Source organism: Sylvia atricapilla, chromosome 20 (assembly GCF_009819655.1).
Source record: "Sylvia atricapilla isolate bSylAtr1 chromosome 20, bSylAtr1.pri, whole genome shotgun sequence".
Lineage (NCBI taxonomy): Eukaryota > Metazoa > Chordata > Aves > Passeriformes > Sylviidae > Sylvia > Sylvia atricapilla.
This window is the reverse complement of record NC_089159.1, coordinates 9373440-9401108: the sequence shown is the minus strand read 5'-3', so window position 1 is coordinate 9401108 and position 27669 is coordinate 9373440. Positions and strand designations below refer to the sequence as shown.

The 27669-nt window shown below is 43.8% G+C and overlaps 1 protein-coding gene across 6 annotated transcripts in view; it reads right to left on the bottom strand.

The window, feature by feature from the left end:
• Positions 1 to 12628: 12628 nt before the first annotated feature.
• Positions 12629 to 27669, bottom strand: part of USP32 (ubiquitin specific peptidase 32) — a 63388-nt gene continuing 48347 nt past the window's right edge. For all 6 annotated transcript variants that reach the window (XM_066333529.1, XM_066333531.1, XM_066333534.1 and 3 more), the window contains exons 17-34: positions 25609 to 25763; positions 25261 to 25342; positions 24697 to 24771; positions 24064 to 24202; positions 23704 to 23809; positions 23130 to 23303; positions 22463 to 22637; positions 21693 to 21844; positions 21010 to 21121; positions 20610 to 20821; positions 20098 to 20282; positions 19658 to 19744; positions 18649 to 18769; positions 17776 to 17967; positions 16912 to 17203; positions 16074 to 16477; positions 15673 to 15765; positions 12629 to 15011 (exon numbers count right to left, since the gene is read on the bottom strand). In XM_066333529.1, coding sequence (XP_066189626.1) covers positions 14838 to 15011; positions 15673 to 15765; positions 16074 to 16477; positions 16912 to 17203; positions 17776 to 17967; positions 18649 to 18769; positions 19658 to 19744; positions 20098 to 20282; positions 20610 to 20821; positions 21010 to 21121; positions 21693 to 21844; positions 22463 to 22637; positions 23130 to 23303; positions 23704 to 23809; positions 24064 to 24202; positions 24697 to 24771; positions 25261 to 25342; positions 25609 to 25763 — 2930 coding nt within the window. In that variant the 3' untranslated portion in view covers positions 12629 to 14837. The remainder of the gene's footprint in view (positions 15012 to 15672; positions 15766 to 16073; positions 16478 to 16911; positions 17204 to 17775; positions 17968 to 18648; positions 18770 to 19657; positions 19745 to 20097; positions 20283 to 20609; positions 20822 to 21009; positions 21122 to 21692; positions 21845 to 22462; positions 22638 to 23129; positions 23304 to 23703; positions 23810 to 24063; positions 24203 to 24696; positions 24772 to 25260; positions 25343 to 25608; positions 25764 to 27669) is intronic.

The window sequence follows — 27669 nt, the reverse complement described above, 5'->3', positions numbered from 1 at the left end:
ACAGCCTGCGCCTTGAGCTGGGGTCAGTTTGGGGTTTTTTTGCTGTTCTCTGTCTCGGTCTGCCGTGAGTTGTGTCCCGATGCGGAATAACCGCGGCCGACTCCAGACTAGGCCAAGGGGTTTTCTGTGCTGCTCTGGTGAAACCCAAACCGGCAGAACTCAAAGGGACCTGGAGAGAAAGCCATGAAAAGTCAATTTTAAAAGGCAATAATACGCTTAGAGAAAGCCTCAGTGTGGATTGTGCTGTGGTTTGAGGCCGGCACTGGAAGGAGCTGCACAGAGAACCTTGGAGAGGAATCTGTCCTTAAGTGCCTGTGAAGGGATTGCTTTGGAGCACTCGACACTGCAAATCTGTGAAACGTGGAGTAATTCCTACAGTCCCACACTGTCCTACTGGTGGGGTAATTCCTACAATCCCACACGGCCCTACTGGTGCAGTAATTCCTACAATCCCACACTTTTCTACCTGGTGGAGAAATTCCTACAATCACACACTGTCCTACCTGGTGGAGAAATTCCTACAATCACACACTGTCCTACCTGGTGGAGAAATTCCTCCAATCCCACACTTTTCTACCTGCTGGAGAAATTCCTACAGTCACACACTGTCCCACCTGGTGGAGAAATTCCTACAATCCCACACTTTTCTACCTGCTGGAGAAATTCCTCCAATCCCACACTGTTCTACCTGGTGCAGTAATTCCTCCAATCCCACACTGTCTCACCTGAAGGTACAGCACAGAGCAGAGATAAAACACTCACACACAGAGCTGAGCAGCATCAGCCTCATCCCCTCTGGGGAAGGGCGCTCACCCAACACATAAATCCCCTCTCCTTCCTTCACAATATCCCAGTTAATTCCAGATAAGGACACTGGATTCCTCCCCTGCTGGGGGCTATCAGCTCCCTCTGTTATTTATTCCCCTTCTCCCGGGTGCCATGGCCAATGTGATGTGCTGGGAAGCAGCAGAGAGGCTCATCCTCACAGGCCAGAGGCACATCTTGTGGAAATTCCCTCTCTTTGGAGGGCTCTTTTTGAAGCAGGAGAACTCTGATGATCCTTTGTAGTCGTTATTTGCCTGACAAATTAGGACAGCTCAAGAAATGGCTCTTTCTTATATATAAATATATATATATATATTTTTCTTTTATATATAAATTTTTTTCTATAGTAGCATACCTGCAATATTCACATAGGGTCAAGATTCATAGTTTTTTCCAAGAAGATTGTGGTTTGAATGAACAGATTCCTTCAGATCTCACCCAATTACTTATTATTTATAGAAAATACGTTGGGAAATGGGCTCTCACATTATTTCAGTTCTCTCTCTGAGGAGGGATATAACATTTCTCTTTGGCTAGTGCCACGTAACAGGTTGCAGCTTCTTGTAAGATTTTAGATTCTGGCCAAACCAAAATAGGATTTCATATTAGCAGATTTGGTTTTTTGTTTGTTGGGGGTTTTTTTGGTTTTTTTTGGTTTTTTTTTTTTTTGTTTTTTTTTTTTTTTTGCTTTAAGGGCAATATTTGCAGAGATGACTTTATATATTTTCAGGAAAATCCTGGCAATGAGGATAACCACAGCTCACCAAAAGGGGGAAAATTATTTTCATATTAATCACTAAAGCTTTAAAGAAAACCCAGATGGGAGAGCAAATGAACCTATTTAAGCTTAAAGGAAAGATTAATACTTTAACTGTATTTTTATGTGACTGAAAACCTTTGGAAGAACAAACAGAAATGAAATATTAAAAGTGAACAACAGACCTATATTTGGATTGTTCTGAGTTTTCATTTCTTTCGTCCTTGCTGGAGGCGAATCCACAAACTCTCAGAAGAGGAACGTGACTTTTTTTTTCTCTCTCCCCCTGTTTTGTTCACAATATTTAGGGTTGGGTTTAGGGCTGGGTTTGCATTTTTGGGATTTGCAGTGCATTGGGATGTTTCTACTGTCAGCAGAGCTCATTTCAGACCCTCGGGGTGTTCTCTGCACTCAGCAGATTCCTGGAGGGTGGCACCTTGCCCAGGTGTGCAGAGCTGCTCCCAGGACAACTCCTGCTTTAAAAACGGGGATGGGAACAGCCCTTGGCACACCCGAGAAAAGGTGGGAAATCCCATTCCTTGGCATACTGACCAAGGTGTGCCAGAGGCACCGTCCCTCACCTCCAGGTTATTTCCTCAATTCCCATTTCGTAAGCAGCTCTCTCAGGGATGATTGGAATAAACCCTGCAGGATCTGCCTCAGCTGCCATTTATTGCTAATAATAAATGATAAATCACGGGGCACAGCCACTAATTACAAGGTGGGAACATCTTATTTACCACGAAAAAAGATTAGAATGGAACTAAAAGGAAGAAAAATAATCTGCTGGGAAGAGGGTGAGCCTTCTCTAAGAGCTCTTCAGCACCAAGCCCAGTGTGAATCAAACCTCCCTGGACAAAGATCAGTGTTTTTGCTGAGTGGCTCAGTGCTGGGGCAGTAAAGAAAAGGGAAATGCTGCATCTTCTCCTATCACAGGGATTGAGACCAGCCTGTTCTCTGCCCCAGGCCCCTCTTTGCACCCAGGCTCTGCTCTGGGGCAGGAGGTGACAGGGACAAGATTAATGCAGGGAATAAACCAAACCCCCCAGGAAAAGCTGTTTCCCAGGAAAAAGCAGGAAAAGGCAAGGAGGCTTCGAGTGGGACATCTGATTTGCTTCGTGAGGATGGTTTATGGAAAAGCAATTTGCTCTTCCACAGGTAACTCGAGGTGCTGGTTTTCAGGAATTTTGTCTCGGCGACGTTTGGCATGAAATTCTTTTATTGTGAAGACACCAGGAAATGACAGTCACTGCTGAAGGACAAATAGCCAAGGCATGGTACAGGAAAGGGTGGGGGGAGGAACAGAAGCATTTGGAAGGATCCAGCAAGAACATTATTTTCCCATGTCCAGAAGGGTTAGCACAGAACTGCCCTGATCCATTTCACATATGTTGGAGCCAGAGCCTGATGACTGTGGGGCTGAGACCTGCAGTCCCAGGGAAAATATTGGAAAATGAAACAACCCTGGCAATTAAAATGGGGTCAAAACAAATCAAAACAACGGGGGGTTGTGCAGCCCACCCATAACAATCCTTTCCCAGCACCTTGGTTTGAGAGCAGCCTCCGGAGGTGTGAGAGGAGAAGACACTGCTCCTTCCCAGCCATCAGCAGAGCAGGGGGTGACAGCAGGGGCAGGCACAAAAAAGTTCCTAATACAATGTGTTTTCAGCAAGACATTTTGCTCAGGAAGCACGAAGAGACAAGGAAACCAAACCATTACTCACGAGAAATGTATTTACATTACTCACAAAGAATTCTGACGGGTTTGGCGACTCCACTTACAGTCAGCTCCTCAAAATGCACTTGTCTGGACAAAATTAGTTTTCTGTGACTTCTGGGAGTGAAGGATATAGGTTTTTTTTCCTTTGTCCTTTCCTTCCTCACCCGTCCAGATGTGGATTCCACAGGGAAAACAGCACTTGCCAGCACCCTCCCTGTTAAAAAGATGTCACACAGCAAATCCATATTGAAAAACCCATCCATCAACCTGTAGTAAAAATAATAATTTTAAAAAGGATACAGAGAAGCCTATCAAACTTCCCAGGCTGGTTTTAGAGTTTACTAAGTGCAGAGTTTAATAAATACCAGGTGTAACATCAACCCCCTCAGCTCCAGGGACGGGGATCCCATTGCCCAGGAGCAACACCCCAAAAATCACATGATCTTAAAGGACTCGATGATCTTAAAGGTCTCCTCCCAACCTAAAGGGTTCTATTTGACTATAAATGATTCCATGAAAAAAATATCACTCTTGGAGATGGGAGGCTCTTTTTGATGGAGTTAAAAGGGGACTTGGTGATTTTCTTCCACAAAGTGCTAAAACATAACGGGATTTTAAAACTCTGCAATGACAGAAAAACAAATGACCTGGGAACTGAAATGGCTGTGGAAAACGCTTTTGTGTGGGAGAAAAATCGTATGTAAATTGGATTTTTAAAGAAAGGAAATGCAGGGTTTGCTGGTAGATGATGGGTACCTGTGGAAAAGGCGATGACACCCCAGCTGGAGGCACACAGGGACCTCAGCCAGGACACTTTTCCCTCCTGATCTCCTCCAAACTCCTCCTGAACAGACCCAGCTCCTGCAAGACAACTGCTGAGAATGAGAACGTGCAGCTTTCATTACGAGGTTTAAATGCATTTCCTAAAAATAACCTGCTGTTTGGGGCTTTTAGTATCAGAAATAAATCCATATACACCGCTAAAACCTGATTATAATTAGTCACACAAGTAAAATTATGAGTGTAATTAACCACAGCAATTAATTAACACGCCTTTGGCACTTTATTTCCCTTCTTGCTGTTGAATGCAATTTGCATTTAAAGTTATATCATAAAGGCCATAAGGCGGCAATCAATTTGGATTATTTTATTACCTTTTACCTAGCAATATCTTCCAAAGCGCCTTAGACACCCAGGACTCAAATCCAGTTGGATGTAAAAGAACCCCAAACAGCTGGCAGTGTTTTAATGGGTTTTGTCTCCCCCGTAATCCACTCCATCTACATTTTCCCCTGCCCCTCCCTTTTTATTGAAGAATATATTGCTTTTCCCTGAAGCGCAGTCACCTTTATTACGCCACCACCCTGCCCCTCCCCACCTGAGCAGGGCTGCTCCTGGTTCCCAGCACACAGGGATCTGGGGGGGTGAGTTTGCACCTTGGGGGTGGCCATGGAGGATTTATGACGGAGAAAAGAAGGCAGAGAACTTTTTACGTTTTGCTGATCGTGCTGATGTGGAGATTAAACTCTAAATAAATCACAGACAATCCCTATCAAGAGAGCAGTATCTTTGTAAGCCTACCATCATCGGAGTTGGTGGTGCACAAAGCTCTCAGCTTTACACAAAAGGATTTTCTTAGAGGCAGTAAAACATAATGGTTCATGTCCTGGAGCCCAGCAGACGTTGGGAAATATAAGAATAATCCTGGTAGAGCAGCAGTGACCTCCCTGAGGAAAACAAAAGGAGTTTAACACTTAAAAGAGCAGGATAAAGACAAAAAAAAAAAAAAATCAACTGTGGAGGTGCTGAGGCTTGTCCAGCCCCATCAGCTGAGCCCCTGTGGGACTGACAGTGCCTGTGCAGCCCTTCCTGCCAAACACATCTGAGAAAAGGAGCATCACCACTCCTTTCCATCTCCTGAGGGAATGTCAGGGCTCCAAATCATTGGCACAGCTCAAACATCTCAGACATTTGGGGACTGGGAGCTGGGGCAGGAACGTGCAGAGAGCTCAGCCCACAGAGCAGCCTGGGAGCAGAAAAATGGCCAAGGCTCCCTTTACTCCAAGGGTTTTATAACTCCTTTTTCCAAAACTTTTTTTTTTTTTCTTTCTTTCTTTTTTTGATTGGCAGGAACACGGTGTCTTCTGAAGCACCAGGTTATAAATACATATGATAAAGTTGGCTTTTTGCAAATATTGGAATGAACAGCATATGGATAATTGTGCTGTGTTTTCTTAATGAGAGTTTAAAAGGTGATGAATGTATTTCCTGATTGTGACACGGTGTGAATAGTGGAAAGACTGGGGTTTTTTTCTTTCTTTGTGACATTTAAAACTGAGCAGGCCAAGAATGATGAGGAAGGGGTTGTCACCTTCAGGCTGTGCAGGAAGGCTGCTGGATTTCTGGGACTTTTATCAAAATAAAACCAGCCAAGACCCATATTACCACACAAAGCAGAGCCACTCACAGATAAATCTATCAAATAAGATGATTGGGGAAACTTGAAACAGAAAAGAATATTTTTATATCTATTGAATACATAAACCAGCAAATCCTTAAAACACAATGATTGAAGGAGAAGGAGGTGCTTTCTGGTGAGGCCCCCCAGCCAGAACCTTTGCTCTTCTGTCTCCTAATTGTCTATTTTTAATTTTGGAGTTATTATTAAACTTTGGAGTTGTTAGAAGAGAGTGGAACCCATTTTTCACAGCCCCAGGCAGGGCTCTGGTGTCACCCACAGCAGCCCAGGGCTGGGCCATAAACTGGAAGCTGAGTTTATGACCCCACACACGGGATGGAACCACATCGATTTACTCCAAGCAAAATAAAAAAAAAAGGCCCATTAAAGCTCACAAAGCACAAACACTCCAATTGCACTTTAAAATCTCGGTGCAATTCCTGCTGCAGCCTGGTTGGGCTTGTGAAGGTCTGGAGGGACCATGACTCCTTTAAAGCTTATTAAAAACCCAAATCCTGCCTGTCCCCTCCTTACAGGAGCATAAATGACCCCAGGGAGGATTCACCCTCAAGGAAAGCAGCAGTTTGGTGAGAGCAGCCCAGGAATTCCCAGCAGGAATGTGGGACACACAGGGGTGCACAGAAGCACCTCAGTTCATTTACAGAAAAAAACCCAGTGTGCACAGCAAGATATATAAATTGAATTCATTTCCTCTCCTCCCATCCCTTGCTCCTTCTTTTTCCCCCCTTTTGTTTAAAAGGAATGCAAATTTTTTTGTTAAAAATTGCAGCAAATCCAGCAAAATTCAGCTTTACCAGCTGCTCATAGGGGCAAACCCAATCCCAGCACAGGCTGGAATGCACAGCCAGGGAAAAACCAGGCACATGAGGAAAGGGCAAAGATTAGATGGAAACAGCAATATTCTGAAATAAGCATTCAATTAGGGCCCTACCAAAAGAAATCAAATCCCAAATAGGGCACAGCTCAGCTGCAGAAATTAAAGATAATACAAGAGACCTGCCCATAACACACTCAGCCTTTGGTGTTCCACACATTTGGGGAATCCTAAGCAATAAAACTGCTGGAAAGGTTTTGGTACACCTTGCAAGGGATTGTCAGCTGAGCTCCAGGAGAGATTCTGAAGGGAAATTATTGTGGTAAAGGCACCAAAAATGAAATCTGAGAGGGTTTGAAGGACTGGGAATGGTGCAGGTTGTTGTCCAGCTGACAGCACAGCACAGCCAGCCAAAATAAATCTGGTCCCTCTCTGCAAGCAGTCCTTCCTCAAATGCCTTCCTTTGGAGTAACCTTTTATTTTAAGCAAAATACACAAACAAAAGAAAATAGTGTCAGTTTTACTATTGTATACATGAATCAAAAATATCCCCTATAATCATCACCAAAATAAATTATTGTCCCGGTCTGACATGGTGGGAAACTGCAGTTTTCCTTTCATTCAAGTGGAGGACATTTTATGGAAAGATATTCCTCAGGGATAACATACATCTTCATGGATTTGAGTCGAGAATTATCAGACACTTTATTTATATTCTGGCTGTGCATATTAAATTTAGTACTGTGGGAAACACAACAAGAGCCTGATGAGGATCTCAAATGGTCGTTTTTATGCAAGAGAAATGAAGGATGACACTTTGAAGGGGGAAAAAAACCCCTTAAAACAGCAGCTTCCCATGAAAATGAAACAGCAGATCAAATCTATTTTGATATTTGGGTGACTGCACCCTTGTTCTTTAGGCAGGTAGCTCCATGCAGCACTGCCCCAGTAAAGCACTTTACAGCTGCATTTTAGGACAGAGAACTCAGCTAAAAAAACCCTTCCCTGTCCCCGTTTTCCCTCTTTTTTTTTTTTTTTAGGCACAAAGCAAAAGAAGTTTTGTTTAAGGGGCTGGAGCAATCAGAGGGATCAGAGCTCAGGTTGCAGACGTGTCAGCTTTTCCACCACTGATCCTGTTCCTCTCAGCCATCCTGCATTTATTTTTAAAAGGTCATTAAGCAAGACACAAAAGGTGGAGTGCAACGTTACAGATTTATAACCTGGCTGGGCTCTGTCTGGAACACAAAGCTCAGGTACAGGAGTCTCTGTGCTCTGCCACATCAAAGCCCAGCAGCCAAAGATATTCAGAAGGGAAATTCATATCTGTGTTCAATCCCTCAGCTCCCTTTAGTCAGCCCTGGGTGTATTTTGTTGATTTGAACTCGACCCTTTCCCCACACTCAGCTTGGCTTTTGCTGTGTTGCAGCACCTGCCACCCTCATGGAAGAAAACTGTAAATTACAGCCAGAGGTTTGGGCCCAGGTAAATCAGTTAAACCAGAGATTTTGTGCTAAAAGCTGATCATTCTTCAGGTCACTCTTAATTCTTGCTACTTACACTGCAGTTACTTAGAGCAGCCAGATCTCTGGAGTACGTTAAAATCCAAATTTAATGTCTTTTTTAACTAAGCCACTATTTGAACACATACACACTGAAAACAATCACCTTCCCTCTCATAATTCATTCATAATCATTTAAAGGAAAAAAAAAATAATTGGAAGGAAAGGTAAGAAGTTTAAACACCCAGTGTGACATCCTTGCTCACATCTCATGGCCAAGCTGCTCCTCTGATATGCTGCCAACTCTTTATCAAAGAGCTTCCATCCCAACTCTCTTTGTTACCACTTAAATGCTGGGGCTGCCTGTGCTCTGAGAGTCTGTGGGCCCAGAGATTGATTCCCTGGCGTGTGTCTTCTAAACAGGAACGTTTATATAATCCAAGCTGCAGATAAAAAGGCACGGCCACATGGCAAGCAAACATTTCCAATGTGTTAGCTCCCGAGCAAAGGCACAAACAGGAGCATGTGCTCATGGCCAGTGAGCAGCACTGGGGCCTTCCTCTGTGGAATCCTTTCAAGGAATGTTTGGACACAAGAGGAATGGCTTTGATTTAAGGGGTTTTATTCCCTAGCAGAAGGAAAGCACCGTGCAACAAGAAGTGATCTTTCTGTCCCGCTTGCTGGAGGCTCTCAGCACAAACCTGCAGCGCTGAGCTGTGGCTGAAATCATCCCTGCATGAATCCCCAGAGCTCCAGCTTCAGCCAGGTCAGCCCTGGCTCTGCAATTACACCCTGGGCTGGTTTGAACTGGGAGGGCTGGGCCTGAGCCCCAGCTGTGTCCTGACAGCGCTGAGCTGAACAGGATCATCACACTCAAGAGTTCAAGGCTCTGCTCCTGACCAAGTGTGCCCAAATATTTCACTCTGCATCACACTGGGGTCTGTTCATCCTGCCCCAGGGCTGAGCTCTTCCTCCTCCTCTGGGAATCCCAGGTTTGGGCTGGAAGGGACATTGAACATCCTCATGCCACCCCTGCCATGGCAGGGACACCTTCCACCATCCCAAGCCCTGTCCAGCCTGCCCTTGGACACTTGCAGGGATCCAGGGGCAGCTGCTCTGGTCAAACCCCTCCCGTCCTCTGCCCTCCCCAGGCACCGGGGGACAGCTGTCACCTTGTCCCCCTGTCCCCTGGAGGAGGGCTCTGCCTCACAATGTCCAGGCTGAGCTCTGTAATCACCCTGTTCCTTGCATTGTCTCCCTACTCCAAACATCACAGCACAAACACCGTTTGTAAGGGGTTTGATTTGCCAGGGCTGGTGTTGGATCCTTATTTTTTTTCTTTTTTTTTTCTGGCCCTGCAGCAGCAGCTTCCCTTTGTTGTTCTGCAGCTCCCAACCAACACCCACGCTCCAGCTTTCCTGCAGCTCCTCCTCGGGGGCCCGAGGTTTATTTATAAGACACATCAATATCTTCCCCAACAAAATGCTGCGTTAGGTGACGGCACAATTTCACTGCATGTTAAACAAACAGGAGATCTAACCCAAAACTCTGCTTTCTGTATCAATTTCAGCGAGCTTCAAAGCAGATTATGCAGAGATGCAGCAATTCCTGGAAAAACTCATGTGTGATGTAAAGACTGAGCCAAACCTGTTGCCTCAAACTTTTTCATTGACTCCAAACACAGCATATTATCCATCACCTTTGCAGTTTATTTGTTGGTTTAGTTCCTTCCTTCAACCTCAGTTTGACCAAAACCTCTCAAATTCACGGTATAAAGACAGTGGAATCTGAAAGGTACTTTGAGAAGAGTCAGAAAGAACTTGGGATTCAATAGTTCTATGCAAAATAAACCTCAGAAAGAACCTCAGGAGCTCCCTGTGCTTCCCATGCTCAGGATCAGGGAAAACCACAGGATTTTAACCTCACACAGAGCTGAGGAACACCACTGAGAACGTTCGCTGCGGTTTGGAGACAGCATTTCCAAAACCCAAAAAAAGCCATCACACCCCACAGCTCTCCCAGCCACTTCACTTGGACTTTGCACTCAATCGAATGCTGAAAAAAAATCTCAGCAGCACCGAGATAAAAAATTGTCAGAGTACAGGGAGTGCTGCATTGCCAGCTCACACAAACACTGACAAAGCCTCTGAAGCATCTGCTGCTGTTTATTTTTTTGTTTGCAGGGGAGGGAAGTGCATGAACTCTGACCACCCAAAGCATCTCGTGACCTACCTGGGGACATCTCTGTGCTCTCATCAGGAGCTTTAAACACGCTGCTGAGGGATTGAGCAGGAATTACCAAAGCTGGGTGAGGTTCAGCCATCGGGTCTGTCTGGAATGACCCTAAACACAAATAAAAGCTGCATTTTACCCTAAGTTTTCCTCATTGGTTTCCTACGCTCACAACTCCCAGCGAAATTTAATTTCTATCAAATCTAGAAGCATCCTTAATCTGTTTTCTCCTTTGTGACTCATTTTGCTGAAGGGACCTTATCAACCATTGCTTTTCATTTTCACAAACAGGAAATCTTTTACACACGATCGAGGAAGCCGGAGGCTTGTCCCGAACAAAAGGCACAATCTCCCCAGCTCCTGACAGGTTTTTATTTTCCTGAAACGATAAATCAGCAAGCATGGATGACTGCATTTTACTCACTTCTTGCTTCAATTTACTGGACCTGAGGGAAAATGGATAACAAAAGGTATAATTAATATAATTAATCTCTACGTGGATGCTCCGGGCCCTGGGCCAGTGGCTGTGCCTGGAGCTCAGCACGTTCTCAGGACATGAGCACAGCTCACAGATAAATCTGGGATATTTTGATCCAGGAAAAAGCAGGGATGGAGCCTCCTGAGCCAGCCCAGGGGAGGACAAGGAGCAGGGGGATGCACTCTGGCTGGACCAGCAGCTGCAGAACAGATCCAGCACTTGGATCAGGCTGGAAAATGCCTTTGGATTTGGGATTTCAGGGAAGGGAAGGGACAGTGGTCACTCCTGTGGGCAGCAGGGTCCTGCAGGGTTGCTGCAGGGGGCAATGAGGGTTTGGCACGAGAGGTGCTGTTCCTGCTCTGTCCTTCCCCTCCCTCTCAGAAGCACCAAAAGCCACCCCAGGTCTGCAGATGTCTGACTGACCCACCTCCAAAAGCAGGAGAAGTTCTTCAGCTCTCCACACACACAAAGGGGCCAGGGAAAACCCCAGCACAGCTCATTCCCCACTGCCCCCACCTCACCTCATTTCTGAGCCCTCCTGCAAGACCTGCCCAGTCCTGCTGCAGGAAGCCAAAGGGATTCAGCAGCAGCAAATGGCTCCAGCTTGGGCAGGGATGTGATGCCTTCATCTCTCCCATGTCCCCTGCTGCACTCTGAACCAATAAAAGCTTTACCACTGACAGCAGCATGTATGAACATCCTCGGTAATTAGAGTTTTTTATCCTTTTAAATTCCACTTTCAGTACCTCAAAGTCTTAACAGAGGAAAATTCCTCACAGGAACTACTACAGCCCATATTCTTTATGTGGAAATTAAATTTTCCACACTGAAAATGCCCAAGTGACACCAATGACACCGTGAAGTGACCACACCTGGAAAGAACGACCAATGCTCTGAGAATTGATCACCAGCAAAGTGTCACCTCTCAGTGCAGCAGCAACATTCCCACCCCAGCCAGAGACACCCTGGGCACGCTGCTGCCTGCTAATCCTCGGATAAATACCCACCGGGCATCTCCAAGGGCCATAAAATAAGAACAATGGTTCATTTCCAGCTTAAACATCACCATGGTGCTTTTGGAAACACTCAGAACCGAGGTGATGCTGCTCCTGACATCAGCTCTGTGCAGACTTTGCTCTGGTTGCCAGCTCAACCAGTGCTCCACTTCCTGCCAGGAGAGCAGCAGGGCTGTGAGTGCAGCAGGGCTGTGAGTGCAGCAGGGCTGTGAGTGCAGCAGGGCTGTGAGTGCAGCAGGGCTCCCTGTGAGTGCAGCAGGGCTGTGAGTGCAGCAGGGCTCCCTGTGAGTGCAGCAGGGCTCCCTGTGAGTGCAGCAGGGCTCCCTGTGAGTGCAGCAGGGCTCCCTGTGAGTGCAGCAGGGCTCCCTGTGAGTGCAGCAGGGCTCCCTGTGAGTGCAGCAGGGCTCCCTGTGAGTGCAGCAGGGCTCCCTGTGAGTGCCCAGGGAAGGGGCAGCACTGTCTGCAACCATCAGCTCAGTGAACAAACAGCCCTGGCTGCAGCAGGGACAGCCCAGCACTGCCCTGCAGCTCCCTGAACAGACACCAGAGCAAAGCCTTCCTGCACCTGAGGGATCGCTTCACTGCTGGTATGGATTGTTTTCAAGTAATAAGTGTCATTATCATCAACAAAATACCCAACTTACCTTCGGTAAACAATGAAGAAGCAGCGAAGAATCGCTGGATGCACGCCCTGTGCTTCAGCTCTTGGATTGACAAAAGGCATTTAAAGCTTCGTGGAAGCAGCACAGACACTTCAAAGCAGGAAAACAGTTATTAAAAATTATCTGACAAGAAGTGACACTTCATCTGCATCCACAGTATTTAATTTGTTTGAATAATATAGTTACAGATAAACAGGTTCACTCCATATACAATTACCAATACCTTTGTTTTAATACAGCTCATATTCCAGTACATCAACACTATTTTATTTACAAGGCATTTATGTACATTAACATCTTTCTAAAGTCAGTGCATTGTCAATAAGTTTTATACAATAATTTACAAAGTGAATGTAGTTAATAGTTAACTTAATAAATTTACTACTAATTCTTGAATTAATTTAATTTAAAAAAATTAATTACAACCAATGTAACAAACACAGAAGATCAAATAACATTAGTAGATTGTGCTACCTGCTTAAATAAAACATTTTAAAGTAAATCAGTTGAAAATCTTTCACTTTTCATGGAGTTTGCGGAGGGAGGAGTAGACAAGTGGGTGTTGAAAAAGCTTCTAACCTAGAAATTCACAAGTCATGTTTGCTTTTCTTTAGGCTCAATGTTCAGACCACTTCAAAGAGAAAAGACCACAGAGGATAAGGAGCAACACCTGACAGGTAAGACAAGACTCATTTTTGGAACAGATTTGCTGTCCCCAAAGAGGCACAACCTCCAAAGGCTGGGAGGGCTCTGCCTGAGCAAAGACAGCCAGACCAGCTGATACCATTTCTTAAATGGATAAACCCCAGATCCTCCTGGAAATGATAAACTCACTGAAGGTTTGGCATTCTTGTCAAACACCCCACAATGAATCCCAACATTAACAGCAGAGAACCACGGGAGTAACAGTTCTGTTAGTGAAGGTACAAAAACCTAGAGAACTGGGAAGATGATGTACGACAAAATGAATAAGCTGCTGAAGCTCAGCTGGAGAACAAAAGGCCAAAAGAGTGAAAATTTTTATCTTCATTCAGATATGCAAACAGTTTAACACTGAAAATGTTTCAAGAAATGCCTGCTCAAAAAAAAACCAACCTTTTTTTTTTTTCCAGTCTCTGCTAAAACTCATGCAAGAAGCCCCTTGAATTACAGAGCATGTTGCAAGGGCATGGAAAGCAAGTCTGCTTTAATTGCAAGTATTTGCATAACCTGGTGCAACAAACAAACACAAAAAGGTAATTTGAAAAGGCAACCAAATTTTTGAAAACGAGAAACTGAGTTAGGAAACCAATAAAAAAAAAAACCAAAACCTCCATCCATGAATGCTACGACAGCTACCTGACAGCCACAGCTTCTTCCTTTGAAATACACAGTGGATATTCACAGCCATTCACTCCAGAGCCCTTACAACAACAACAGAAAAACCAAACAAACTGTGGGTTTCACTTGAATCAGATGCATTTTTTCCAAAGTGCAAATTTCAAAAAAGCAACACCAGTCATGAAACAATAAGCTCAAGCATCTCTCCTTCCTTCCAAAAGCTGGGAACGTTTTGTGCAATGTGCACATTTTAAGACACCGTGAGTGTAATCACAACTACTCTCTCCAACCTGAAGTTTCTTCTTGAGGCAGCTCAAAAAAGGGTTTGAGCCAGCACTCTTCAGGCAGAAAAGCCATTCCTGAAACATGTTGATCTGCACAGCCAACACGTGGAGAAAACACAAGTAGAATAAACCATTCAAGTGTAGAAATTAATCTCTTCTCAAATGATGATTTGGTTGTGCTCCCAAACACACAGAAAGAAAGCAACTGACACACATTAGTGGTGGCAAAACTGGAAACTTCTCTTCTCCCCATGACAGTAATTTGTTTCCATTTGTGCACTTTTCCTTCTCTTGCCTTCCCTGTTTTGCCAATACAATGCAATAAAACTGCAGGAAAAAGGAGGTAGCAATATCATGTTGTCCAAAGACAACACTACAAATTGTTTTTCCCCATTACTTTAAACCTAACGAGAGCCTCGGGGGGGTGTTAGGACAGTTGGTAAACTCTACCCTACTCTGTTTAACTCTTATTTGGATGTTTAATTCAGCTCTTATTTTGGTCCTAGTCGGCTTTGCTCAACCCATTGGATTTTAAAGGCCAGTGGCAGTCTCAGATGTCCAACATCAGAAACGTTTCGAGCGTGTAGTGAGAAAACAGAACAAAACGATACTACTGGATATTAACTGCTTAACCAGGGGGGCTCTTTTTGTGCTTTCAGCTCACAGGGGACCACGACAAGCAGGAGCTGTTCTCTGTCTCAGCCACGCCTGCCCCAAGGGCACACCCCGGGCTTCCTCCCTCAGCCCAGGCTCACTGCAGCACACAGTACTTCTTGTAGTCAGACTCGAAGTCCTCGTCCATGCTGCTCGTGTCTGCCATCTTCTTGCCATCGATCTTGGGCAGGAACTGGGCATAGTCCACCCCCTGCTGCTCGTAGAACAGAATGTAGGCAGAGTCCGTGTCGATCTCGTCCGGGTGCAACTCCTGGCACAGGGGAAACACCCGGGAAAAGCCCGTGGGATAACTGTTGTGCTTCAAACACACACTACTGCCCCCCAAAAAAGGGTATTCTTAACTGGGTGTAGCACCAGGAATCCCGTGTTCTGTCTCCCCTCTTTGTTAGCTCGCTCCACGAATTACTTGGGAACTCTGACAGTTTTATAGTGATGAAAGCAAATACTTAAAGCTGTCAGAGATGAGTTATTCACCAACTGAATACAAACTGCTGCCATCATGGAAATGTATTCCTGGCTTTCCATTCTTAGCCAATTTTCCATCTTTGCACGAAATAAGCATCTTCCCTTAACTGTGGGAGCAGCTGATGAACAGATGTTACCTTGGGAAAAACCTCACGTACAATTTCAGTTAATAATTTTAATATTTATCTGATGCAGCTTTGGAGATGCTCCTGATTTCAACCAGCAGCTCTCCACAAATGTTTGATTTAGTGGAAGCCCATGGCAGAGGGGTGGAATGTGATGAACTTTAAGGTTCCTTCCAACCCAAACCATTCTGTGATTCTAAAATTTCTTTAGCTAGAATTTCCCGTTCTAAATTTCTTTAGCTCTGGGTAACCAAGGCAAAAAAAATTATTTGAAATAATTATAATAATGATGTGAAATAATGAGGAAAAGAAGTGCTTTACCTTGCAGCTGCTGTCATTGTAGCAGTACCACTTGTTGTTCGGGTTTTTGGCATAAGTGACGTAATGACCCCCTCCCATAATTCCTGAATGGCACTGAGGAAAATGAAGAAGAAAAAAAAATCCTGGATCAACCATCCAGTGAATGATTCCCAAGTTCATTATCTGTGAGTGAGGAATCTGGACAATCTGGACAGCTGGAGCTAACTCTACACACACAAAGCAGAACAAATCAGCAGAGACTTTCTTCACACCCAGTTTTAGGGCAAATTTACTGCGCTGACTTTTACTCCCCTTCCCTACACATCCCCGTGCTGGCACGACCCCACCAAAGGCATTTGGCTTGAGATAGAAATTGAAAGCAGTGTCTCAAGGGCAGTTCTGGCAGAGCAGCAGCCACTCACCGAGATTGCATAAAGGTTGTAGATGGGGTTGACCCAGACATCATCTCTTTGGTCGTCGGCCGCGTCGTCCTCGCTGTGGTTGTCGCCCTGCCCGTTGCTGAGTGAGCTCTGCTCCCACAGGAACCCGTTGGCCAGAGTCCCCTCGCTGTCCTGCCCGGGGTACAGCTCGCTCTGGCTGCCCCCCAAAGCCTGCCCTTTAGTCAGGGCCTCCCCCTGCTCGTGCTCAGCACCGTTCTCCCTGTTTGCAGCCAGGTTTTCCTTGCTGCTGGACAGTTTGTTTTTCCCCAGCTGGGGCAGCCGCAGGCGCCCTTTGCCTCTCCCCAAAGTCCTTGGGCTGCTGTTGGGGCTGCTGTTTTTACTTGAAGGGCAGCTGGTTCCACTTTTCCTCCCCAAGGATGGAGATGCTAGGACAGAAAGCACAGAGATGATTAAGATGAGGGCAAATGCAGTCTAGGTTTCTTTTTAAACTGGTTTTTTTTTGAATAACCGAACATTAAACCCCACTGTTTCACTGCAGCTCGTGAGTGACACATAGAAATAAAATCCCATCTTTGTGCACACACACCCATACACCTAAAAACTGAGATTTAACTCTTTTATGCAGGAGCACTCCCTTCAAATTCCAGCCCACTTACACAAGTGCCAATACCTGCTGTCACTGAGCAACTTCTTAAATTTTCTTTCATTTTTTATGCCAAATCTTCACTAAGAAATGTTTCCAAGTGTAGTGCTTTGGCAAAAAAACCCAAAAGCTCCCAAACACTAAAATTTTGTACATAACAACATTTTTCCCCTCCAAACACCAGCACTGAGTGGAATTTCCCCAGTCATTGCCTACCTTTGACATTATTGAGGACAGCAGTGTTTAGGGAGGATGGACTCCTGTTCAGTGTGTCCCCTTCTCCAGCTGTGCCTGTCACCTGCACATCTGTTTTCCTGGTGTCCCCTTGGCCAGCCCGTGCCTCAGGAAGGCTCTCAACCTGCAGGGTGAGCTGCTTCCTTTGGAAATGACTTGGATCCCTTTGTACCAAAAAGGCACTTGGGTCAAAGTTTTCTCTGGGAAATTTGACAATTTTCTGGGATTTTATCCAGCGGCCGTTAACGAACTGGAATCTTTTCAGGTGAATGATCTAAGGGGAAACACAGTAGAGAAAATTATTAAAGAGGGGCAATGACATCCCAGTGAGTAATTTCACTGTTCAAAGAGAGATTTTCCCAAAACATACACATTTTGTTCTATGTTAGTAAAATAACGCTCTGTGTGACAATTTGGATTTTGGGTTGAGCTGGTAAAATATAGAACTAATATTTTCACGTGGAAATGATGGCAAAGGTTGCTTCAATTCAGTGATCAGCACTGTCTGTTTTGACTAGGAAGTATGAAAAATAAGAACTGCAGGTGTTCCATAAGCAGAAAGGAGCTGGTGTCACCATCTGAGCATGAGTTCTGTCAGAGCAGCTGACACTGAGCACAAACCACCACCATTTCCTGCAAGGCAGCAGCTAAAAACATTCAGAAGGTTTTGAGGTTTGCTTTATTTGCCTGCAAACTCAGTCAGTTTAATATTTATTATGATTATTATTTAGTCAGTGCCCCACCTGAGAGTGTGAGCAAAGCAAATTATCTTATTCAGAGCAAGGCCACTTGGGAACAATGTGCTTTGGGGTTGCTGCTGAGGAGGAAAACGACACAAGATCCTACCAAAATAGGGGGAAGTCTCCAAAGGTCCAGTTTTTTGGTGGCCAGACAGTGGGTCTTGCACTTGGAGCAGTAGTACATCTCATCCTCCCCCAGCTCCTCCTCACTGGTGAAGGCTCTCAGACAACTGTCCAGGTTGATGGGCTCTGCCTGGGCTCGGCGGCTTTGCTCAACACTTTCGTGTTCTTCCACGATCTGAAAGGGAGAGAAAACTTGTCTCTGCCTTGGAAATGTAACACACACTGCTCAGAGGAGGGTTCTCCTCCCAGGATCACACAAATAACTTCACTGGGTTGGTCAGAATTAAAGATAAAAATGAGATGTGGTAAGTTTTAGCAGAAATTTTATTTCGGTTATGAAGAGGTAGATAAAAGTAATTCACTGTTCTCATACTTGGGCTCTGCTTATAAATTATCCATGAAGCACAACTTTATAGATAAAACTCATAAATTGGAACAGTTATTCCAGATTAACCCAACTGCAGGCTTACTTTCAGATGTGTTTTGCTGGCTTAATGAGGAAATAGGTTTACTCACATGCATAACTGTTTATAGTTGGAGAAAACGTATCAAATTAAGACATTTTGTAATGTATTATGTAATATATTATTATATATCTTGACTAGCTTAAAAGCACTTCACCACAGACAGCAAATGCACTGCTGTGGTTCTTTAAAAGCTTCCCTTCCACACCATTAGACCACGTAAGAGATCTACCATCGAGACATGGATTTATCCAGAGCACACTGCCCTGTGACTGCTGCCTTGGGTTTAACACAAAATGGACAGAAGCAGCAGCAAACAAACACCAGAGGCTGCAGTGGGAGGTGTTTGAGAGGTGCTGACCAAGAGCCCAGGGGCTGTGCTGGCACTTTACCCGCTCCTGTGAGGTCTGGTAGCGCAGGTGCAGCGCCGTGGGGTCCCAGTCCACAGCAATGTAGGCATTGCCCACACAGGCCCTGTCCTCTGTGCACTCAATCTTACAGCCACGGCAGAACCTGCAGCAAAAAAACGTTGGATGTGGTGTCAGTGAAGTGTCCAAGCACTTTTACATTAATTCAGTTCTGCTCCTTGGTTTGAATCTTTCAGTGCAAGGCGTTTTTATGCAGGGTTATTTGTGTTTTTACTGCAAAACTTCACCTGAGTGAGAGATGGAAGCAGCTGGGTGAGCTCCACCATCTGCCTGCACATGAGCCAGTGGAAGGTGTCCCTGCCCATGGAAGAGGCTGGAATGGGATCATCTTTAAGGTCCTTCCATTCCATTGCTCCAGTGCTGACAAAACCCAGCTACAACCCCCAAAACTCCACTGCTCTGTCTCCACCAGTTATTTTCACCATGATAACTAATCCTAAGAGCTACAAAACACTTCTTAAAATATTAAGTTTATGGCCTGAATACCTTCCAGCAAGGGTCTGGAATTTTTATTAGCAAGTCTCTGTTTATAGAAAATTCCAAACATCCTTCCAGGGGTAAATTTCTTATTGCCCATTTTGGATCTTACCCTTCAAATGGCAAGGAACTCACAGGGGTAGATGAATTACATCTAAAAATCTGGATTTGTGACAATCCCCCCAAACCATGCAAGTCTGTGGACATTCAAAGCTGCACACAGAGAGAATTTTGTAAGGGGTTAATAGCTTTTGGATAATCTCATTTCTGTCTCCTAATTTAAAGTTTCTGTGGCAGCAGAACTTTCAGCTCTGCAAGTCATAAAAGCTGTGCTGCAGTGCAAGTCTGCCTGGAGAGAATTCTGGTGAAATTACATTCCAGATTCTTATTGTTTGATATTACCTCTGAAGTCTGAAATGTACCACAGACCCATTACCATAAATTACCTTTCTGCTGGAGTGATTCCCTGCTGTAAATGGAAAAAAGGACAATTTACCTGTACCATGGACACCAAGCACAAGAATTTCCATCCTTCTGAACTACCCTGAGGGTGAAGGGGTACTGATACCCCATGCTGTCATCACTGAAATAGAGGAGAACACAACATCAAACAGCAGCACTCACTGCAATTACCTCCCTTCACTGGAATTGTTATGATCACTTAAAGAAAACCCTCAAAATGATCATTTTGGTTACAAGTTACTATTAAAAGCTGCCTTTCCATGGCTTAAATTTGTCAGATATAAATAATTATCAATCACTGGATAAGAATGAAGCCAACATTTAAGTGCAGCTACATTTAACTGTACTAAAAAGGATTTAATTTTAATTACTGCCATTATTATGAGAAATCAAACGAACACAATTTTACATCTTGCAAGCAAGTGTGAGGCAGTGTATTCTAACTCAGATGCAAGGCTGAGGTGCCCAACTCACCAGTCCTGTGCATGGTTACTGGCTTCCTGAGGAGGGAGGGGGCTGGCCAGCCTGGAAACCTGGATCCACACAGCATCATAGAGGTCCCTTTTCCGGGTGTGAACTGTGCAGGGGACAATCAGTGGCATCCCAAAGAGACTGGGCCGATTCTTCTGAGATGAGAGAAAATACAGCTCTGTCCTCATCTGCGGGGAGCAAAAGGAGGAGTCAGATGTGAAGGTGCATTAACTCACAGTGCAGTAATCACCTGGATTGCTGACCTTGTGACTTATTTCAGGCCTTGGCAATTAAAATTAATCAATAATTCTATCAAAACTACACTAATTCCAGTATTAGACACTGTAAATTTTTTGCTCACTGGCTTGAAAAACGTTTATATTCTGTGCTATTACGGCGAGGTTATCTGAGCACATCAAACACAACCGCGTATAATTATCCTGTGGACATGAATAAAAAAAAAATAAATCTTTGCTTTTTTCAAAACGTCTTTGCAGGCCTGCAAGGCCACTGACCATTTTCCTGTGCACTGCAATGATGTAGCCAGTGCAGGGGCTGTCACACAGCGAGGGCACGTGGCCGTTGAGGGTCCAGCTGGGCGGGCTGCGCTCCGTCCCACATGGCACCACCGTGTTTGGCATCCCGTTGGGAATGAGGCTTGCCTTGGGAACATCCCCGTTCATCAGGATGCTGGGGGCTCCGTTGGCTGATGGCCCAGTTGAGATCTCTGCAGGCAGACAATGGAATTATCAATCACAGCTGATCTCGGGGGGTTTTATCATTTCTGTTCCGTGTGGGTACCGAGCGCAGCCCACGCCTCGTCCTTTCCTTAATCCTGGCTTAATGCTCAGGTTTAGTCCTGAGCTTCTGGCCACTGAGCGGTTTAAAGAAGCAGGAAAAGCAGTTTTCTCTCACCTGTCTGCACAGGGCTGGAGGCTGAGGTGGGGGAGCCAGGGATGGGGATCTCAAACGCACACAGGAAGCCGCTGACAGACAGCCGGACCTTCTGGTTGTCCTGAGGGAAGTTCTTCAGGAGAGAGGGAAAGCTGCTCAGGCACTTGGACACCTTCAGCTGGGACCAAAACGTCTTCTGTTCCTCTGCAAACTGCAGTTATCAGCTCCTCCCTCCCTCCCATCTGCCTCCTTACACCTTTCCGGGAGAATAAAGGAGCCCCAGCCCTCTGCAGGAGTTATCAGTGCTTCTCTGAACACACCAAGAGCATCTCATTTCAAACACTACAAAAAAAATCCACCTGGAAATATCCACACACACCCTAAGCCAGCCACGACTTACGGTGCTGATTCTTGTCTGTGTTTAAACTCATCACAGCACCTTGAGATTTATTACCTCAAGATCAATTTTTTTCCTATAAATACCATCAGCAATCAATTTTAATCTATTTACAGCAAGCCAAATTACTGTTTAAGAATGAAGTAAGTTCATACAGAGAGATAACTAAGCTGATTTTTTCATCATACTTCTAGTTAAATTATTTCACAGCTCTTGTAAGCAAAGTTTAAATGTCAAAAATAATAAAAGAAGCAACAAAACCACCCAAAGCAGGTTGCAGCGATAATTAATATTTCTTTCTTTTTACCTTTATATTGGAGCTGTGCACCTCTGCAAGCAGAATCTGCTCTGGTTTGAGGCCACAGAGTTCACTCAGCTGTTTTTTCAAGCCTGTGTACTTCTCATCCATGTTCAATCTCAGCCCATATCGAACAGGAGTGGTTCCATCTAATTTAATTACTGCAAAGGGGAAGAGAAACACCCTGCTCAGCAAGCCAGGCAAGTTTTAATGACAATAATACATTACAGCTCCCTCCTGATTGGAAAATACGTTTTCCCCAACTTGAATGGATGATTTATTTTATTTTCCCAGTCAATTTTTAAGGTCTGCAGGCGATGTCACAATGTCAGAACACCTCTTGCTGCAAAGGCAGTAGAAAATGGTTTCAAAGTTTATTTCACTTTTTTACCATCTTTCCTTTTGCCTCTTTTCCAGCAATCCACAGTTCCTTCAGAGCACAGCTCATGACCCATTTTGTAATTTTCCCCCAGCCCCTGTTTTTCCTCTGGGCAGATTTAGGACAACCTCCACAAGAGAAGGAAGAGAAGTTCTCAAAATCTCCATTTTAAAAAGGTTTTGCATTAAATCCTTCAATCAAGACTAAAAATGGGCCATCCTTTTCTATTTCTAAATGTTTTATCTTGGTTTAACTTCAGTGTTCCAATGAAAATTCTTGCACTCTATTATATTAAAATGGCCATATTATTATTAATAAGTGGTAACACAAAATTTGATGTTTTACAGCTGTTCCATTTATACAGATTTTATTTTAGGAATGACACATTCACTCCACTCACCTGTAATTTCTAGGTGCATGTAGCTGTCCATTGGCAAAGGCAGGGATAAAAAATTAAAAGGGTCAAACCTAACACTTATATGCCCACAAGTTTTACATTTCACTTGAGACTTCAGCTGCCCATGAAATAAATCTACAACAATGGATCTGTTTCTTCTCAGATGGTTTTCCCAGGCCTGAAACGAAGCACAAAAAATATAATACACAGTTAGAAATGGGAGACTACTTCATTGGTGTCCTAAGTTTCCCTGGCCTATGGGAGTCAAATTATTTACACAAAAGTTATTTCCTAATTTATAAGAAATAGGAAGTATTTAATTATAGCACAAGTCAAGTCCTCAACACAATAATCAAGGTATGACACCATTTAAAATATTTCTGAGAGGATCATCAGGCACCTTGAAATATTTTGATACTCTCTAATTTTGAGTTGTTTCAAAATGGTTGTGAAGTATCATCTTCATAATTTTATTACAACAATTAAAATTAATTTTCAGCTCAAAGCCGAAATTATCTCTGTAAATCACAGCTCTGACAGGATCCAAAAGCTGCTACAGTCACAAAAGTGTTGCCACAGGCAGCCTCATCAACAATTTCTCACCTTAGTACTGCAGAAAAAAGAAAAAACACCCAAAAAAAGCCCCAAAGCCCAAGATTTGAAGCCCCACCTCTGCTGCCACTTCCCAGTCTGGCCGACCATCACTGTCCTTCAGTTCCACGTATGGCTTATCATGAACTCTGTTCAAATCCTCGTGAAGCCCATCCAGAAGAAAAGCCAGAAGCTCCTGTGAGTCTTGCTGCTGAAAGCCATTAAACCTTGGAGCATATTTTGCTATTGTCCACTATTAAAAAAAAAAATCCAGAAAGAAACTTCTTTAATATCATGTAAAAAAATGTAAAAATAAAGCAAAATATTGTAGATTAGACACGTGCTGTCAATGAACACAACTTCAGTTACCAAGAGCTGAAGGGAGCCCCTTTGCTTTCTGAACAAAAGCTCATTTATACAGGGAAATGCATCACCTTTTGTGCCTAAAAAGAGGCTGTAAAAGCCACTTCTCATAGCACAACCTGCATCAGACCACACAGCTCCTTTGGCCTTATAACCACAAATTCCACCAGCTCTGATGAACACTGGCTCCTTCTAGGGAAGACTCTGAGTCTCCAAACTGCTCCAATACAGGTAACACCAGAAAAAACAGTGAATTTCTGCTTTTCCAAGAGCTCCTTGTTTTAACTCACCCTCAGCTTTAAGGGGGCTATGTTCTTCTGGGTGCCACTCCACAGCTCCTGGACCAAATCCCCATAGCACTTGGCCATGTGTCCTTTCATTCCTATGGGATTTGTCCTAGAAATCACAAAGGAATTAACACCAGATTAACATTTAAGCACAGCTCAAAAACCTGGAGATGAACAAGAAAAGCTTCCAGCTCCCAGAAACAAGAGGTTGTATTTCCACACCTCTAATGTAATATCTGCTGCAGAAGCTGCTAACACTGAATTTAAATCATTCCTTCACACTGAATTTGAGCCTGCAGGAGCAGAGAGCCCCAAATACATGTTCCAGCCCCCCAAATGGCAGTGCTGTCCCCCAGGAATTACCTGTTCAGCTCGTAGAGGTGCCTCCCTGAGATGAAGTAACGTGTCAGGGGCTGGGTGTTGCTGACACACTGGATGCTGGAGTTCATGAAGCACGTGTTCCCCAGATTGCTCAGGCCTGTGGCACCCTTCTCAGTAGGAACTGAGCAAAAAAAACAACCCCATCGTTTCAGCAGATGAGGAAATTCAGGAGGTTGTAGCAGCATCTTCTCACAGTAAGCAATTTAATTGAACCTGTTCACAGTTATGACACTACACGGGTGCAGCGGATGTTTAAAATATCTGCTCTCTCTCAACCCTGCTTCACAGAAATTTGAGGTATTTTGTTGATCTGATCCACCACAGAGAGCAGTGCAACCCATGCAGAATATTTACAGGTGATTATGGTACTGAAAATTCTGCGTTCATTTGTTAAAATCTTAATTATTCCTTGCTTGAACAAGATCCAAGGTAACAAATAAAAAATCCCACCCTCCCACATTTCCAGCATTTAAGTTGGTATAAAGGCCAAGCAAAGCAGCATAAAAGACCCTACCCAATGTGAACAGGATTTGTGTTTGAAAGAATTGTTTCAACATTTCAAGTCTTTCTTTGGATTTTTCTCATCATAATCCAGCTACTCTGTGAAAAACTCACCTTTGTGTCTGTCTATTTTACTGCTGTTTGCTATAAAAGACATCTCTTCTGGCCAGCTCATGTCTTTGTTTCGAACTAGAAAAGGACATGAAAAGGGGTTTTTAAAAATTGTTACTTACTCCAGAGAGCTTACACAGCTGAAGAGGTTTAATTAAAAAGTTCTAATATTTGGGATTAGAAATGTGCTTACTCCCAGCTATTATTTTTGCTAGTTTCCATTTCAATGTTTCTAATCATTATTGGAACTCATTTTAACACTGGCATCCCTCCAACCACACCAGTAACATCTTTAGGAAGCAGCCTTGGGATTGCTTTTGCTGTTGAATAGCAAATTTTTCAGTGCTTATTTTAATTCTCAATAAAGATCCACCAGGTCTGAGCAAATCAGCTCACGAGCCACCTCCATTATTTTGTGTTGTTGCAAACCAACAAGAGATCCAATTGTATTTCAAAATAGGGACAAAATACATGTAAACTTTCCTGAATTAGCTTTGCCATCACCTCCCCACAGGTTCCCTCTTTAAACCTGTATTTTAGAGGTATAGTCAATTCTACTTTTAATACCTTCTATTACTAAATGCTGCTCATCTTGGATTTTAAGGTATTCCAGTCTGTGATCTTCATCATCCAGCAAAGTGAGATAGTTCTGCAGGAGAGAAAAAACCAAAACAATCCACATCACAAAATTAGAGTTCTGCATGTACAACACTCTGAGGTGAAACTCCTTCACCTCAAACGGAAATTAAACACAAAAAACTCTGAAAAACAAACAGCAAGAGTCTTTAACTGTAAAGACATTTATGGCCACTGTGCATGTGTAGGTAATACACATCAACACACAACTCAGGGAAGGAACAAAACACAAAATACACATAAAATAACAAAGCAAGGAAGGGAAAGGAGCAGGATTACCTCGCTGTTGTAGAGCCAGAGGCGCATGTCCTCCTCCTTTATCCGTAACCTCTGGGACAGGTACTCGTGGATCTCTTTGATGGTTTGCATCCGACTGAAGCAGCCAGTGTAAGCCAGGACCCTTTTCAAAGGAGCATTTGGGGAAGGGACATTCCCTGCATCCAGTGAGAGAATGGATTTACTCACATCAAGAATTGTGCATTGAATACGCTCTCTGTAAAAAGTATTAACACTCGTAGTGCTCGTGTTTGTGAGTTAGGTGGGAACTCAGGTGTTACTGATCCTTTGGGACAACAAATTTGCTGTCACACAGCAGATAAAATACCTCCCCCTTCTTAGCAAAACCTATTAGAAAATTGCTTCTCTTAGATACTCGTGGGAAATAAAAAAATTCAGCAGTTTTACAGGTTTTCACCATTCTTTTTGTCTCTTAAAGATGTGGTATGAGAGGCAAAGGGGATTTTCAAAATAAAGAGCTTTGAAATTTCATATGGATTTCCTTTTTGAGAGAATGTTGTAAGTAAAATTAGGTAAAACACACCCAGTCTGACTATTTTTGGGAGTAGCATGACTTTGCTTCAGGTCTTCTGTGGGGATGAATGCTGCTCTGTGCACATGAAATCAGCCTGGCAGCTCTCAACAGAAGTCCTCTTAAAAACTAAATTTCTTAAAAACAAAATTCCTCAAAACATTCTGGGAAGACACCTGGGATTTCCACCAAAATTCCCCAACAAGCTCACATTTGTAACAACAAATTAACTGGTCAACACTGTTGCTCCTTCTAATGGGAGCTCATCCTGAAATAAAACATTTGCACTAGAGATGAGATCAACTTAAAGAGGGTGGCTTTTTTTGAGCTTTTTTTTTGTTTAAAATTCAGAAGTTCCCCACTCCTTATAAACATGAAAAGCTTTTATTATGCAGCCAATCCCAAACTAGGCAACTGCAATACTTAAGTCGCCTGAGAATTGACAAAATTCTATTTTCACTGTTGAAAGATTACAACAAAATAAACAGTATAACGTGAAAAGGTGCAGTATTACATTATCACATGCAATTTGACAAGAGAGTAAATGATACCTTATAAATCAGCAAAGCATCAGTCTGGCTTCAGTATACCAAGCAAAGTACTCAGGGTTTTTTTTAAAAGAAAACATCATTTTCTGAGATTAAGGATCAGAGGATTAGTTGTAAGATTACAGCAAGAAAGCACATCGGAGAACTCCACAAGATTAATAACAGATTGGACAATCAAATTAGTGCAGTGCAAAGTAATTCCAAATCAAGATCAAATTTGGCACACGAGAAGATTCTCTTCATTGGAATTTGGGCATTTTAGGCTGTCCAAACAAAGCAGTTTCCATTGGATTAGGTCAGGCAGGAAAGCTGAACTTGGGCAGAGGCAGTTTGTGCAGCACAGCTCGAGGGCACAGGCAGCTGCTGACCACACAGAGGGTTGAGATCCTACCAAAGCACTGAAACACTGAGCATCTGCACCAGGGTTTGACCCACGTTCTGACACTAGCAAGGCTGGAGGGTTGAATTTTCAGCAGTCAGGTGAGCCCATTTTTGGCCAAGTGAACAGCAGGGATTCCTTCCAGCCTCTTGTGCAAGGCCAACTGGGAACTGCAGAGAAATCCTGCAACACCTCAGCTGAAATGTGAAGCCACAAGCTAAAGATTACTCTTGTACAATCTTTTGGTGAGCATTACCACCACAGTCATGACAAAGAGATTTTAGCTGGGTGTTTGCATTTAATTGTCTTTTGAACTACATCAAATAATAGTCTTCATATTCCATTCATTTCATCGCTCTCTAAAGAGCATTAAATAATTTTGGGCATTAAAGCCCAGCTGCCCAAGTAACTGAGAAGCACTTGGCTGAGCATTAATTGAATTTATTGTGCCACTGCACTGTCAGGGAAGCACAGAGGCACCTACTCCATGGCTACAGGAATCACTCCCAAAAGGGGAATGCCCAGCTCTGCCTCTTCTGCTCAGTTCAGTCCTGCAGTGCCATTTCTCACTCCCAACTCACCCATAAACAGGGGCAACCAACTGA